Genomic DNA, 16,553 nt, shown 5'->3' with positions numbered 1-16,553 from the left:
ATTATTTTGCTAAAGCGCCTGCGCAAAATTTTAACTGAAGAATTTTCTTACTAACGAAGGTTGTAGAAAAGTGTACAGTGCATTTACATACAAAATTAGTTTACATAAAATCTAGAGAAATTGTAAACATACCATAAACTGTGCAGCAGAACGAATCAGGATCACCCGATCTTGTTCAGTGTCGAAGTCTGTTGGCACATCAGCACTTGGTTCAAAACGTTGGATTAACCAAATTAATATCTCGGCAACCAATGGGAAATTTGGATTTCGGAAGTTCTCCATCGAAATTAGACGAGGGTAGCCTAAAGCCCTCATCATTTCTGTAAAATCTAAAAGAAAAATATTATTTTATATATACAATATATACATAGTTGTACACTAAAGCACGATTCTAAAATAACCAACAATCGAATGATAGTAACTATGTTATTATTATCCTAATAGTAGTCGATTTTTTGCAGAACTATGTTTAGTAATTCAAAAAGGATGGAAGAGCATTCCAAATACACAAGATCCTCATGACCAGCTGCTGCTTGTTTTTCGCCTGAAAACAGGTCAGATTTGTCGAAACTATTTTAAACACAAGTTATCTTCTGTAAATGGCTAAGGAAATTCGTCGACGCGACTTAGAATCCACTGAAATTCCGTCTTCCCTCTCCTCCTCCCCAACGTCGATTCTAAAAGAAAATATCTTTAAACTCGTAGCTAAATCACGTAGCTAACTCATTTTCTCGCATCCGCAGCAAGTGGATTCACTTCAGTCCATAGGAATCGTTAGGTAACACAAGGAATTAAACATTTATTACATGTCTTGTGGCGCCATTAACGGTACGTGACGTTTGGGCGCCGCCATTTGGGCGCGGACGTTTGGGCCCCGCCGTTTGGGCACTGGACGTTTGGGCGCGAAGCCATTTGGACGCCAGACGTTTGGGCGCGAGTTAAATTAAAAAGTCGTTATGTTAGGCGCTGAGTACTAAGTTCGAATCAAGATATCACAAGGTGTCTACTGTAGTGGAAGTCCTTGAATTATACTGGAGTTTGTTTTATATACTAGAAATACTGGAATTTAAAAATTCTAAAAGCTGAATTAACAATTAAATTTTGTAAATTTAAGTTCCAGCCAAAGTTAAGTGTGCTTTTTATTTGATAACTGTTCAAGCGAAGATAAGTAGACCAGACTAGATATGATTGCCTGCATTACATACATAGTGAGCCTATTCCATTAAAAAAAACTTAAAGCAGGCCTTCTACTGTAGTTATGCGATAAGTGTAAATTTCAAACACATTTCTAGTGGCTAAATGACCAATATATGTACACTTAACAATTATTTTTCACTTTGAAATCTTCTTTTTTTTCCTTTCGCTACTTTTTTCAATGCAGATTAAATGCTTACAATGGGACGAAAAAAAAGTGTGTTAAGTTTTGATTTTTATATTGGAATGTTAAAAAAAAAGTGATACCCGAAATACGGCATACTGCAGTTCCTAAACTCAATGTCATAGACACCCTGTATTAACATCTTTCCCTCAACTCGATTAGGATTTAGGATTTTTAGATTTCTGGGCTTTCGGCACCTAAGGCTATTTAGCCCGTCACGTTTGAGGGAGTACACTATCCGGAGAAAGGGGAGGAAGGAAGCGGCCTGGACCTATAAATTACGTACCACCCCGGCATTTGCCTGGTGTGAATGAGGAAAACCCAGGAAAACCTCATTCAGGGTGGCTGGCGTGTGACAAAGAGCGTGTTACAATTTTTCGACAGAATGCCCCCACCGGGAATCGAACCCGGGACCACTCGCACCGAAGGGAAGAGCATTAGAGATTACCCTACGCGGGGCCACTTCCCTCAACTCGAGTGCGCGGAAATCTTTTATTGGTAGTTTTTTATTGGTCTTAAGGAAGAGAAGAGTTTGGCAAACGTAATACGAAAGAAAACAAATTTTAATATTCATAAGTATGTAATTATTAACTTTAAAAAAATACAAAAAATAAATCAATATGTTTTAATTCACATTAAGAAAATTATTAACAGTTCGTCTGATTCCTTCATTTGCTAGCTTTCTTATATAATACAAGAATGAGATCATTAGATCAGAAGTACAAGAATCGTAAACAAGCGAAAAATCAATCCATGACGAGGTTAGGCAACAAATGCCACAAACGCATTAAACTATTTAATTTAAATGAATAAATAAGATAGAAAATATATAGATAAATGAGGTCAGATAAAGATAGAAGTGTAGGAAATGTATATATATCTTGATTCGCGCTTAGTTTTCAGTGCCTAGCTTACTTTATATGTAAATTGTGATCTTTACTATGTACTTCGCGCCCAAACGTCTGGCGCCTAAACGGCTTTGCGCCCAAACGTCCGGCGCCCAAACGGCAGCGCCGAAACGTCCGCGCCCAAATGGTGGCGCCCAAACGTCCTGTCCCGCGACGGACTTTGTATATACGTTTCTAAGTAAACACGTTTTCGAGATTAGTTTACCAGTGCAGTTTTTCTAGTGAGTATTTATAAGTTCTTGGGAATTTTCTGACGTATCTTTAAAAAGGCGCTAAGTCTAATATATATAATGAATATATTAAAGGAGTAACTTGTAATTATCCACTTGATTTACTAGTCAAAATGTGACTTTCACTCTGTTGAAATTATTAGGATTCTGAAAATAAAAATACACAAAGGTATTTGGAATTTATTTTTGTTATAGATAATATATATAGAACTTGCAAAATTCTAGTCACTTGGAATCGAACTCTAATATAGCGTGAAACTTGTGTGTGTTCTTTTACTCAGGCATACACTTTTCCTTGATTACTTGTGTCAGATTACCTATCGTGAGATTCTGTACAACTCCATATTTTTAAATAAATAAGATACTGACTCACTTGAAAAAGTGTGGCTTCCTTTGTCTATCAGATGTTGAAAACAAGAAACCTCTATTATTAAATTTACATAACAACACAATGCATATATTCCTTTAACGATACATACAGGGCGGCCACAAAGTCTCGTTACCACTTGATACCTGGACATGTTGCAAAATTGGTTTGTTTCTCTCTTGGAGGAGCACGGAATCAAAGAGAGACATTGGTTTCAGCATGATGGGACATCTGCCCATTATGCCTTCGCCGTACGCGAATATCTTACGAAAGTCTTTCCTTGCGTTGGATTGGTCGTGGTAGTCCGGATCTGCCGCCGCGAAGTCCAGACCTCACTACCTGCAATAATGCGTTATGGGGGTTCATAAAGGGTATCGTTGCATAAAACCTTTACGATACCACTGCTGAACTGACAGAAGCTGTGAAACAAGCTTGCACTGAAATTATACCTGCAATGCTCCGCAAGATGTCGCACAGAACCTGACGGTGTATTATCCTTTGTCATGAGAATGACGGTCAACAGACTGATCCTTTGGACATTTAATGTTTCGTGTCTCAATAAAACTTCTCGAAAGCATTGTTGTTCATGTCATTTAGTTCTTTCCGTGTAGTTATTTACGTACGTTTCGAGGTTTATGTCACTTATTTTCAGGGGTAACGGGACTTCCTTGCCAGTCTGTACTAAATTTAAAGTTGTTCACAACTACAGGGTGTCTACTCAAATTCCAAAATGAAATTTCGTGACTTTTTCTTTACCAAATCATAAAATTTCCTAACATTCTCAAGAGCGAATTTGGGTGCAAATTATAGGCCAAACTTTCATGCATGCGATAGAAGAATGCTTTGCTTGCTATTTAGTAGCGTCTAAAACCGACCATAGACATTTTTGGTGATGAATTTTGACGTTTTATAGAACAAAATGTTCCAGTCTGTGCTTAATATTTGTACACATAAAAAAAATTCGTGACCCAAAAGCTAAATTTCTTGACTTTCATGACCGTTTTCTGATTTCGTGACTTTTTCATGACTTTCGTGACCGATAGACACCCTGCAACTAGTTGTTCAGAAACTATAATCTTAAATTACACTTCGGAGCGCAGTACTATTCTCAAAAACTCGCAATGTTGCATACATTATTTTGTATTAATACTTACTTGTTTTGATCTTTTTTTAAGTAGTGACGAAAAAAGTTGTATGAGGCTAGCTTGTATGAAGGACTACTTTCAACTCAGTACATATCGTTCTACACTGTGTTTCAAAAAGAATGGTAATAATTACCAAACATGGGACGTGCTAGCAAGAAGATGAGTATTGTTTGAATGCGCGTGGCCTAGAGTTTCAGAAAATCGCCGTTAGATGTTAGTCAATGCGCCTTTTCAGTTTGCAGTCAGAAGTAAGATGCTGTCCGCTCAACAGAAGACGTTTTGTGTCCTGTAGTTTGCAAAAACTGAGTCAGTGATTTAGTGTTGCCAGAATAACATTTCCCCCAAAATCTAAGTCAAGCGAGCGATTAGAGGAACGAACTCAACTGCATTTGATTACATATCATGTTTTGGAATCCTGTGAACTACATTTCAAATAACATTATTATTTAATTTTAATAACTGTATGTTAAAACTATTTTGTTTATTACAAAATAAATACAACTATTAATTAAAAAGAAGTTCGCAGGATTCCAAGACAACATGATACGTAATCAAATGCAGCTGAATTCGTTCGTCTAGTCGCTCGCTTAACCTAGATTTTGCGAGAAAGGTTATTCTGGCAACAATGAAAATTCTTCGGGTTCCTATTTTCTGTTGTAGAATAATATTATCTATGATTGTGGTACGTTACATTTCATTATCTCCTTTCACTTATGAAAAACAAGCAAAAGAAAAATTGTATTTGTTTTTCATTAATTTTATTATTTTCATTTTTTAACTTGAAACAAAACGTTACTAAAGTGATTCTATTAGCAATGATTATAGCAATTTCTTATAGTAGTGGAAAGTGCATAAGTGGACAGAATTATTATAGAAAGGTTATTATACAGAAGGTAATTATGAATACTAACAGCGATGTAACTCGACTAGTTGTCGCCGGGGCAAGAACTCGCCTTAGCGACCAATCAAATCAAAACGCTACCCGACTGCATTTGATATTGGCATCCATTTGTTCTTCAAGTAATAGAGCTTGATATTCAAAACTACAGTACATCATTTAATTTTTAGTACAAGATAAAACACCAAACTAATTAGTTTTTGATTGCCAAATAATCTGAAAGTAGCATGCTTGACATACTCTTATATAGTCTTATCCCAATAACTGCAAATCACAATGTTTTTGGAATTATATCGCGATGTGTATATGTGTAAAATGAATCAACAGTCTGTTGCTTTAGAGTAGGATATTTAATTATGACAAACAGTCAAACTGTTGTCTTGAGTATTATACTCGGACACTTTGCAAATCTTTTAAATCGACTAAGTTAAACAAAAACACAAAAAGCTGGAAGTAAAATTTAAGTTTGTGGGCTATTTTGGCAGCAAAGTTTTTTACAGTTTCTTTAAAAGATAGCTTTGAAGCTAACTTATGCTCTATGGGTATGATTCTAAGGTTGGTGAGTCGACTTTGTCCTCTTAAGTTTCTGAGGTAATGTTTATGATGCTCAGTTTGTTACAACTTCTTTCCTTGCTATATTGTAAAAATAAATATTTGCCCAGTTTTCCGCCCTCCTAATCCGGCATCCGGGGCACAAACCCCGTTTGCTCCCCCCCCCTTAGTTACGTCACTACGTGGTTCCTGGAAGCGAAATAATGTGGCGGTGAACGGCCCCTGTAGTGAGGGTTGATCTTTCATAATTATATGCAACCAACAATGTATCGAATTTAAGCCCCGGTGATTGTTCCAAAGCCCTGTCATCCATAATCAGGGTGTTGTAGAAGGATGTAGAACACCAGAAGGATCAGTTCAGTTCAGTTTGAGTCTTCGTGTTTTATGTCCATCTACAACATCGAGGCTATAAATGAGAAAACTTATTATAATGTGAGCTCTGAGGCATTATCCCAAATAGTATCGGTGTACGAGGTGCAAGGTAAGATTTTGTTTTTTTATTGTAGGTGACACTTACTTCTTAAATCCCTGTAGGACATTTTGTATCACTGACCGTTCTTCCCTGTTTGTCTATAAGAAAAAGACAGGGATCTGGAAAAGAAAAGAGAAACAAATACAGTACACACAAATCTACTTGTACATACTAAACTAGGTGTAATAAAACTTTAACAGTTTCCTTAACAATACCACAGTAAAGAATAATAAATTAAAATGAATTATGTTAATGGAACAAGAAATCTTCCCCTAGGGTTAGCAACGATGCTAGACTAGTAAATATTTATAGCCTTAATTAAATGGGCGTATTTTATTGTAATTTGAAGTCAATATATCGACACCACCAATGTCTGATGCCTTCCACTGCACCAACTAAATTAGAAAATGTTTAAACACAAACCAACTATTTGCTGAGAAAAGCAATATATTCACATAAAAAAAATCTACATACGTGTTACTGATAGTGTCTGATGAAGCCAAAGTGTTAGTTGGCGAAACTGTAACACGTATGTACATTTTTTATGTGAATATATTGTTTTGCTCAGCAAATAGTTTGTGTTTAAGTTTTTACAAAGCAAAGCTTCTACTTATGGAAAATAGAAAATGTTAAGTTGCTGCGTGGAATTACATTCCTAGTTTCTTCTTACTTTCAATAATTTTTGATTTGAATCTCAACTGTTGCTAAGGCATTACCAACTTCTATGCAATTGTAATGCGACACTAACTTGTAGTGTCACCTTTGTTCGTGTTTTCGCAGTTTTCTTCCTTTACCGTGCCTGCACTTGGAGACGCACTCCTTTGTGGACCTTCGAGCTCCACCCTACCCTCAAACGACAAGGATACAAGCTATAGATTGTAGTGACCCCAATAGCAGAACATATCGCGATCTGCGATGTGATCACAGAAAATCTGCTGCGCCTGTGCAGAAAAATTGCCAGAGGGAAAAAAAAAAAAGCCAACAGAAAAGTATAAAAACATGCCTGCTATGTGTAGATGTCTTAAATGTACGGACATCTTGCATAACTATAGTTTGAACTGTTCTTTACGTCGCGTAAAGCGTATTTTTAACAATCATATGTGTTTTTTCAGCAGAAATTCTTTTACTTCGAAAAGCTCATCGCAGGAACACAAAGAAAGTTCTGCCATCGGGGTAGTGACCACCTAGCACAGGTTGGTAGGGTATGTATTGGGTTGGCAACTAAGTTCCCGCCGTTTTTAGTATCAGGCACCCATGCTCCACACTTCTGGACCTTGCCCATCGAGTGAAGATGTTTCTGTACAGTAGTGTGGGAGCAATCCATTGTCTCTGCCAGTTTCCTTGTTGCTTGACGCGGATTTTCGTACAAAAGATGGTTCAATAGCTCTTCATCGAACTCAACTGGACGGCCAGAATGAGGGGCGTCTTTGAGGTCAAAATTTCCTTTTTTGACCTTTGCATACCAATCACGAGAGTTTCTTTCACCTATAGCACACACTCCATACACAGCACAAATGTTGCGAGTAGATTCTGTGGCCTTAGAGCCTTGATTAAAGGCAAAAAGAAGGAGGTGTCGAAAATGCTCATTCTTCTCAACTTGACATTCTATTTTAATGATCTGTAAATAAATAAATTTAAAAAAATGTATCTTAGTAACAACGAAACATATATTTAGGTAGAACAATATATTCTCTTTCGAATGATGTACAACTTCGTGCCAAAAGTATTTAATGTCATACATATAATTCCAATTTAAAAAACGGCGGGAACTTAGTTGCCAACCCAATATTTTTACCACTTAATGTTTTTATGGTATAGTGTGGAAGATAATGGCAGATAATCAATGAAAGAATTATAATTTTTAACAATTTTCTTCAGTTGCGCCTCCCAACTTGAGTGTGTGTAGACATGTAACACGAATCGAGTTCAGTTAAGTTAGATTTTAGCGCCCTGTTTAACAGGAAGATTATATCAGACGTGGACCTACAGCATAATATGGAATCCGAACATGAACTCCAGCCCGGAAACGAACCCGGATCTTCCGCGTTAAAGATGAGTAAAGTAACCATATACTCGCGAGGAACGGAAGGTAGAAGGCATAGATAATATTTACATGAAATGAATTTATTGCGTTAAGGCCCGCCAGCTCTTCAACACGGTAATAACGACTTTATGAACGGGTTTCGTGCAGTACCTCAGTACAATGATTTCGCTTGACGGAGCTTATCGGAACTTAACCCGATGGCGGTAACAGGAGAGTAGTGACGAAGAAGCCAGTAAGTCGTTTTGTAATTTAAACAGCTTACTGGCTTTGAGTCAATTATTAGTCTTCAATTGTAATATTTTAGTTAATACTTTTACGTGTGCTTATTCTCCTGTAACCATGATATATATATGAAATAATACCGGAAAGTTTAAATATTTTCTTTTTCTTTTATATTTTCTGATTTTGTGGCATTGAAATCCAAGTCTTTTATAGTCATTTCTAAATTCCAAGGGTTATTTATGTACGTTATGTAATGAAAACAAAACGAAAGTTGGCTTAACATTTATAGACATATTAGTAAAGAAAGTTAACCCGGGCTCGGTGTCAGATATAGAGGCAGGAGAGGAGAAAATAGAACAGTTGACTAGTTTTCAATACCTGGGTAGTATTATTAGTAATGATATGAAATGTGAACGTGAAATAAAAGCAAGAATAGGAATGGCAAAAGAAGCTTTCAGGAGGAAGAGAATACTATTTTGTACGACCTTGAATAAAGAGCTGAGAAAAAGACTCGTGCTTCGTGTGGAGTATTGTACTATATGGGTCAGAAACACGGACATTGCGCAAAAAATGATGAAAAACAACTGGAAACTTTCGAAATGTAGGTGTGGAGAAAAATGGAAAGAATTAGCTGAATCGAGCGGAAAACGAATGAGAAGGTGTTGGAAATGGTGCGGGAGAAAAGAACAATTTTAGATATTATTAAAAAGAGAAAGAGGAACTGGTTGAAACATTGGTAAAGAAGGAACTGTATCATGAGAGACGTGCTAGAGGGTATGGCGGCAGGAAAGAGAGGGAGGAGACGAAGAGGTTAGTGGAAGACCGTGGAGCATGGAAACTTCTTAGTTGCAGCATGTGGCCTCCCAATAATAGCAGAATACCTATGGTGATATAAATATAGCAAAAAATTAAACAAAGTTTGTATTGCTGCGAAAGGTGATACATTACACATTAGACCTATGTAGTAGAGACGCAAGGGCTCGGAAAAAAACCGGCTTTTTTGGAAAAAAACTCGGTTTTTTCTGCTTTGCTTTTTTGCTTGGGAAATTTTGGGCTTTTTTCAAAATACTGCTTCAAATTGATAAAACAGACTTTGTATCGCTTCTCTATAACACAAAAAATCATTTAATTAGTGGTTGATGCTGATAATAATATAAAACATCGAAAATAAACTATGAATTTCGAAAAAATATTTCAAACAATTTTTCTTCAACATATTTACATCATGAATTCCACAGGATTAACCAATGTATATAATAAGAATTTTTTAACCTCCTATATACAAAAGTAAGCAGAGTTGGCAAGAACCATGGTTGTTTTTGAAAATGTCAAAAAACCCGTTTTTTGGGGGATGTTTAAACCAGGCTTTTTTGGTTTAAACCAGGCTGTTTTGACTTAGATTTTTTGCTTTATGTATTTATATTACATATTCACAGAAATAAGTTTGTTTCGCCTTGATGTTATTATGCAACAGCGGGGTTATGCCGGAAGAACTCCCATAAGCTTAAAGAAGTGCGGTCAGTAAATTTCTTAAGTTGAGAATCTCCCGCCCTAACCATTGGGAAAATCCCGTCATTACTTGAAATGTAAGACAATAATGGGAAAATCCTGATATTGCTTTGCATGTAAAATTTAAAGGTCAACGTACCATAATCAGTACGCTAAAACTGAGGTATTAAATTACAAATTTGGTACCAGTACGTAGATATCATTGAAAGTCCAATCCAAGCTAATGTTGGAAGCTACGTAGGCAATCGATAAATTTTGCCAATTTCTATCAATATATTTAAGCAATATTGGCTTCTTTATAAAACAACACGCATTTAGGCATGCAGAAATATACAATTTGGTTTGTTTCGTATATTTAGGCTTAACATCCTTACGAAATACCGAGGTTATCAAGGAGAAGACTTTCGCTTAAACTGACATCCGAACCGCTACTTGGGTTACGCATGAAAGAAGGTTTGTGGTTCGACCGAGAATTGAACATGGGACACCTTGATTAAAAGATGAAAGGGAAATAAAACTATTGCAGGTGGTTTGATATCTGGAAACGTTACCATGAAGTTCACACGATTCGCATTTTTCATTCTTTTTATTTTTGTGGTTTAAACCAGTTATTAAAAAAAAAAAAAAAAGTTGGTGTAAACCAGCCAACCCTAAAAGTAAACACTTCTTTTTAAAGAATACACAAAAAACTAGCAAAATAGTATGTAGTATTTTTACTTCAAAATATTCCATACCCTCTTTTTGAAACAAAATAAAATTAAAATAAAACATAAGAGAAATACTTAGATTTATATCATACACTTAAGGGCTGCACATCTAGAGCTTTTGGTTCTGCATATTCTTGAAATTCTACAGTTAGGTTTTATAGAACCACCATCACAGTTTACCCAATCCTCAAGTTTTCTGAATTTTTAACAAGAGGGATTCAACATATTACGGAACTCCCCCTCCCTCCCAAAAAAAGGACTACGGAATATATTTAAGTTAAGATAAATACAACTGCACAACAAACATGACTGAGTGATTAGCTTTTGCGCTTCTATCGGAAAGTCCGGGATTCAACCAGCATTCGACCATTCTGACAAAGCTTTTCTTCATTCCATCTGTGAATGTAGAAATAGTGCGTGTACTGTGAGTTGGGCGACTTCCTTTTTTATTGTTTTTAAATCGTTATTATTACTAATTACCAGCAGTGACGGTTTTGCGAAGGTTAGGGGGGCGGTCTTTCGGACTGAAGCCCGTTCCCCAAAGTTACGGAATGTCTGCAACAAACTAAATATCTATTATTTATGCCTTTACTCATAAACTTTAAGCTCCCGTCAAATAAAAATTACGAATGTTTTAAAAGACTAAACATTAGTAAGAAACCCTTCCCAAAATACTTTTCTAAATCCGCCACTGATTCTCAGTATAAAATGATTTTTAAAGTTGTATCGGAAGATTATTGCTAAACATATAAACGAAACGAAATATTAGTTATGCCTGTACTCATAAACTTCAAGCACTTCCCAAATAAAATTAGGACTTTTTAGGAAACGAAACAATCAGAAAAAACCCTCCTAAAGTATTTTTCTAAATCCGCTACTGATTATTTGTATAAATTGGTATTCAAGGTTGTGTCCGGAAAATTATTGCTAAATCAGTTCACAGCTACAGTATAACAGAAATGTGGAAGTACGGTTTGACGGATATATTGAAAAACGTACGCTTTGACGGATATATAGAAAAACGGGCAAGTTTAACTTTTGCGCTAGAAGCTAGAGTACTAAAAGCTCTTAGAAATGAAACACGGATGACAAACTAGAGAAGAAAAAAGATGTCGATAACTCAAAAGTTAAAATAAAGTTAAATAGCCTCTAAAATTACCCTCAAATACTACATTCTTCATGTTAGCTTTAATTCGTAAAACATGTGCTCCATCCATCTTGATGGTGAATTTCAGAGCGAAATATCACATTCAGGTCATGGAATTCTCATCTAACTATAGAATATACTATAAGAAAGCTATTTAGATAGAAAAATCATGAAGTTGAAAAAAGCCAAAATTTCCAAAATTCTCGTTTTTTTCCCAAAAAAGCCGGCTTTTTATGTGAAAAAAACCATCGATTCAAAAAAGCCGGCTTTTTTGCATCTCTACTATGTAGTGTTGCCACGAAACGAGACAAAATTTCTGTGTCGAGATACAAGACGAGACAGCTTTAAATCTTGTCTTATAGGCAGCACATTAAATATGAGACAGAAATCATTGATCGCCACATGAAGGTTTCTATTATTTAACAAGATAATTAGCTTACAATTGTTTTCATATTGCTTTAACTCGAGGACGTCGAATTGATCAAATACCTTCTGTTTATGAAAGTAACATGATTTGAATTGATTTGGTTTCACATGGAGAACTATGTAAACTAGAAGAGATTTTCTATTAAATAATTAGGAAGACGAAAACTACATATTGCTCATATTATCCTCCAAACAGATGGAGCTAAAGGGTATTATCTAGTTTGTCCTCCAAATCACTTGGTACTGACCCTGGCTCACTTAGTAGTGATTACAGTTAGTTATTTTTAACTGTGATGATTATAAATACAGTGTGAACGTACGTCATAAAAACTACAGTGCATACAACATAAAGTAACTTGTGCTAGTGGCCTCTAAGAACGAATGCTATCTAACTGAGCCAGAGCAGCAGCGTAGCACAGGGCCCGAGGGGAGCGAGGGGGTGCATCCGTAGGGAGCAAGCGCGTCAACGATGGTGGGTATACGCACCAACGAGCTCGTTTACAACGGCTCACTATAAGTTACAGTTCCAGCTCCGAAGCCGTCAATGGGGTTAAGTTTAGAGTTACCCCTCCGTTTTTTTTTTTAAAAATCAGGAAAATTTACAGAAGAAATGAGGTAAGAAATGATAATTTGAAGTTTTTATTTGATGTTTAGGAATGTAAGTTCGGCAGGAGAGTTATGTTAAATGCGAGAAAAGATATGTGGAAGTTAGTACTATTTGCCGGATGCGGAAGCATTCGCGTAAGGTTTCAGCAGCATGGTAGTTGTAAAATATGGCGAACAGGTGTAACGGATGCGCAAAAATAATGAAGAAAACCTTTTAAATTTTTGTGAAGCCCACGGAGTACTGAAGATACGTGAAATGTAACAATTTTTAACACTTCAAGCATTGTGTTTGTATATTGTAAAGTCCAAGGGCACCTACAGACTGGAGGGGCAACTCGAAATATAAGCCCGTCAATGGATTTGGGGGAGATACTAAATGCCATCCGAACTAAAAGCAAAGTGCCAAGCTAAATATTAAGAGAATTCTATGTTCCTAGATGTAAATATTACCATTTTTACACTAGGCCTACATGCCAGAATTAAAACATTCATTCGAATATGTTATCTAAGTATGGAAAACGCAGAAAAAGGCTAAGGAAAGAGCAATATTTTCAAAGAATCTGAGAATACTACTTGTTGTACGGTATCTATACCGTGCATATACGTTATAGCCGTCCAAAAATTGTTTATCTTCTAATGTGTGGAATTCCGTATTGGAGTATGGTCGAGTTAGGTAACTTCGGACTTACTTTAAGATTGATCGAGTATAATTTCTTGTACCTGCGCAAGGACACCAGAATCCCAGCATTCCTTTTTTCCGTGCAGGTCGTTTTAGCACCCACCACTGCAAATAATTGTTGGAAATTATAATTCTTTCACCAATTTTCCTCATGTCGTTATCAAAAGATTTCCACTGAGTGACATAACATTACCCCACTTAGAACAGATAAATTTCAAGCGAGACATCAAAAGAAAGTGTTAAATAACTACAATTCTTTTAAGATTTGCCTATAAATACACCGTCTGGATGTATCACATAAAAACTACTGCAAAAACAAGCCAACGTGTGCTAGGTGGCCACTAAAAAGTACGAAAGCTATCTAACCCAGTCAGGGTAGAGCGAAGATTGTAGGCTCGCACGATAGTGCGGGAGAGTCCGAAGGGAGCAAGTGTGTCAGAGACGGTTCGTATATGCGTAAGCTAAGACAGCACTTATAATACTACACTTTAAACATAAAATAGGCTTCTGCACACTGTGCAGAAATACAATGCAAGTAGAAAATAGTTTCTAATGTCATCTTTCACATGCACTCACCTACTTTATGCAACATAAAGGACTTGTAATGATTTTACACTAGTAACCCTACATTTGAAACCTAAAATACAGCTTTATTGCTTGGCATTTAATTCTCCCACCGGGTTAAGTTTAGAGTTACCCCTCCGCTTTTTATGAAAATCAGGAAAAATTACAGGAGAAATGAGGTAAGAAATGATAATTTGAAGTTTTCATTTGATGTTTAGGAATGTAAATTCGGCAGGAGAGTAATGTTTAATACGAGAAAAGATATATGGAAGTTAGTACTATTTGCCGGATGCGGAAGCATTCGCGGAAGGTTTCAGCAGCATGGTAGTTGTAAAATATAGCGAATATGGCGAACAGGTGTAACAGATGCGCAAAAATAATGAAGAAAACCTTTTTAAATTTTTGTGAAGCCCACGGAGTACTGAAGCTAAGTGAAATGTAACAATTTTTAATACTTTAAGCACTGTTTTTTGTATGTTGTAAAGTCCAAGGGCAACTCTGGACTGGAGGGGCAACTCTAAACTTAAGCCCTCCCACCTGCAGAGATTTATTCATTTGAAAAATGTCTTTCCACGCGCAATATTGAATTGCACCTATAAATTTTGCAAAATGTGGTGTGGCTAAACTAGACTAGAATCCTTTCTTCTTAACCATTTGACATTTACCTGTACCATTTCCACCCACCGGATATTCTCAATCAGTACTACAAATTTATCTAACTAATATTTAGATTCTGGAAACACTACGAGTAGAAATTTAAATTTAATTACCATGTATCAAACCATTCCGAATTTCTTATAGAGGCTGTGTAGAAACAAACTTCGGGCAATACTCTTGCTATTATTTACAAATAGCTTCTCTTCCCAGTGCTGCCAACTAGAGAGGACAAAATTATAGATTTTCGTTTCAGATGATCGTAGGGCCTACATTACAAAAATTATCGCATATTCGTTTTGCACGTGATAATTGTAGAAACTAGTATAATACTACTAATAATATACCTAGTAATCTTCAGTTTCGAACTCCGAATTGGTATCACTGTACTCACCATTTTTAATCCTTATTTTCACTACTCTGAATAAGAACAATATTTCCATTTGCTCGTAAACATAATTGAATTTAAAGAATGGGCGCAGAGTCGCTATTCCCAATTCTCAAGTCGTTATTGATTTATTTTAGCTGGAATGCCTGTCAGGGACGTAGCCAAAGTTCTGAGTTTTCTTTTAACCTATATATTCCATCGCGAGAGCAGCGATCTTCATTAAATTTGCATCAATTAATTTTTTTGCCCCTTATACCCGTGTGTAACGAATATGGCTATAATTCAGCGCGTTTTCACAATATACAGTGTTTTGATATTGATGATCATATTCTTAATTTATATTACGTAAAACTAGGACTAAACATAATTATTAAAAACTAAAGATAAACGCAATTATACAAATTACATTAGACCTTCTAAATTTGAACTAGCAATAACGGATGATAGATGGCAGCACTCATGAAGTTGCTTACTTTCGTGAAGAAAACTTGAGTATATGCAAATTCAAGAGTAAAAGTTTAACGTTTCAGTTTACAAAGAACGTATTAATTGAATGTTGTAATTCAAGTTTATATCTTGTATTTACTACTACACATAGAACAAGAAAAATTTCAGCAATTGCAATTGAAAGGTAAAGGTTGCAGATATACACCAGAAACCGTCCGACGTAAGTTGCCTTGATGCGACGTGGTCGTTTGGACCACCTTTTGCCATACTTTTTGTAGAAGCAAGGAGCCTTGCTTCAAAATAAATAAAATAACATGATAAGTTTGGAAATTTTACGCGTGATTGGTTTAGTCATAAAAGTTGTGGATGTGGAAAATAGAGTTATGTGGTGGGGATACGGGATATTCAACTGTTTATTTTTCAATATATATATATATATATATATATATATATATATATATATATATAGTGTACTTCCGATAATTTGCGCTCTTTGCCGCTCAGCCGCAGTGTTACCAGCACATATAATGGTCTAAATGGTTGACATATTCTATTGTCTGTTTTGCCAGAATCGTTGCTGAACAAAATGAAAATAAGAAAGTAAATCTACATTGAATACCTTATCGTAAAACAATTAAAATGTAAAATACTATGTTGCAAAACCAAGCAATGGGGAGGGGGGAGATAATTCTCCTAGCCTCTGAATTGAATTGATCTTCCAGATTTGTCTTAGTCGGTTACAAAAAGCGCATTCGCATAGATTTTTAGCCGTTAGTACCTCAAGGCGAGTATAGTCTAAGGTTGGAAACACTCTAAGGGCTGTTATTTTTTATTTTTATTGTTTTTTTTTTTTAGAATCGCAGTGTTAAGGAAGATGACACCCTTGTCCCAAACTTACTAATCGTATACTCTTATTACCGTTCATTTAACGTTTAAGAAATAGCCTATAAATGGATTTAAAAAATAACCTTTTCTTAGAAGTATGAACAATTCCAGTTTACTATGGATAAATTTCCATTTACTATCGTATAAAAACAACTTGTAACATATAATTTTAAATAAATATTTGAGGGGCCAAACCAAGATTTGGGGAGGCCGGTGCCCCCCCCCCCCTTTAGCTACATTCCTGATGCCTGTTAAAACTCTCAGTGTGTGTGTGTTTTATAATTCTTTAGTGTACACTCATGTCCAAAATGATTGTCGCATATCT

At 35.9% G+C, this 16,553-nt stretch overlaps 1 protein-coding gene across 2 annotated transcripts in view; it reads right to left on the bottom strand.

Annotated features, from left to right (window-relative positions):
• Positions 1 to 15,080, bottom strand: part of Cluap1 (clusterin associated protein 1) — a 52,800-nt gene extending 37,720 nt beyond the window's left edge. The window contains exons 1-3 of one of the 2 annotated variants that reach the window (XM_081731954.1): positions 14,903 to 15,080; positions 5,996 to 6,069; positions 133 to 329 (exon numbers count right to left, since the gene is read on the bottom strand). In XM_081731954.1, the coding sequence (XP_081588080.1) occupies positions 133 to 329; positions 5,996 to 6,017 (219 nt within the window). In that variant the 5' untranslated portion in view covers positions 6,018 to 6,069; positions 14,903 to 15,080. Of the gene's footprint in view, positions 1 to 132; positions 330 to 5,995; positions 6,070 to 14,624; positions 14,781 to 14,902 lie in introns of those variants that run through there. The other variant, XM_081731953.1, reaches the window with a different exon arrangement.
• Positions 15,081 to 16,553: the final 1,473 nt, after the last annotated feature.

The sequence above is a fragment of the Thermobia domestica genome, chromosome 11 (genome assembly GCF_964235325.1).
Source record: "Thermobia domestica chromosome 11, izTheDome1.hap1.1, whole genome shotgun sequence".
Lineage (NCBI taxonomy): Eukaryota > Metazoa > Arthropoda > Insecta > Zygentoma > Lepismatidae > Thermobia > Thermobia domestica.
The sequence above is the reverse complement of the archived record's forward strand: the minus strand, read 5'-3'. Positions and strand labels throughout refer to the sequence as shown.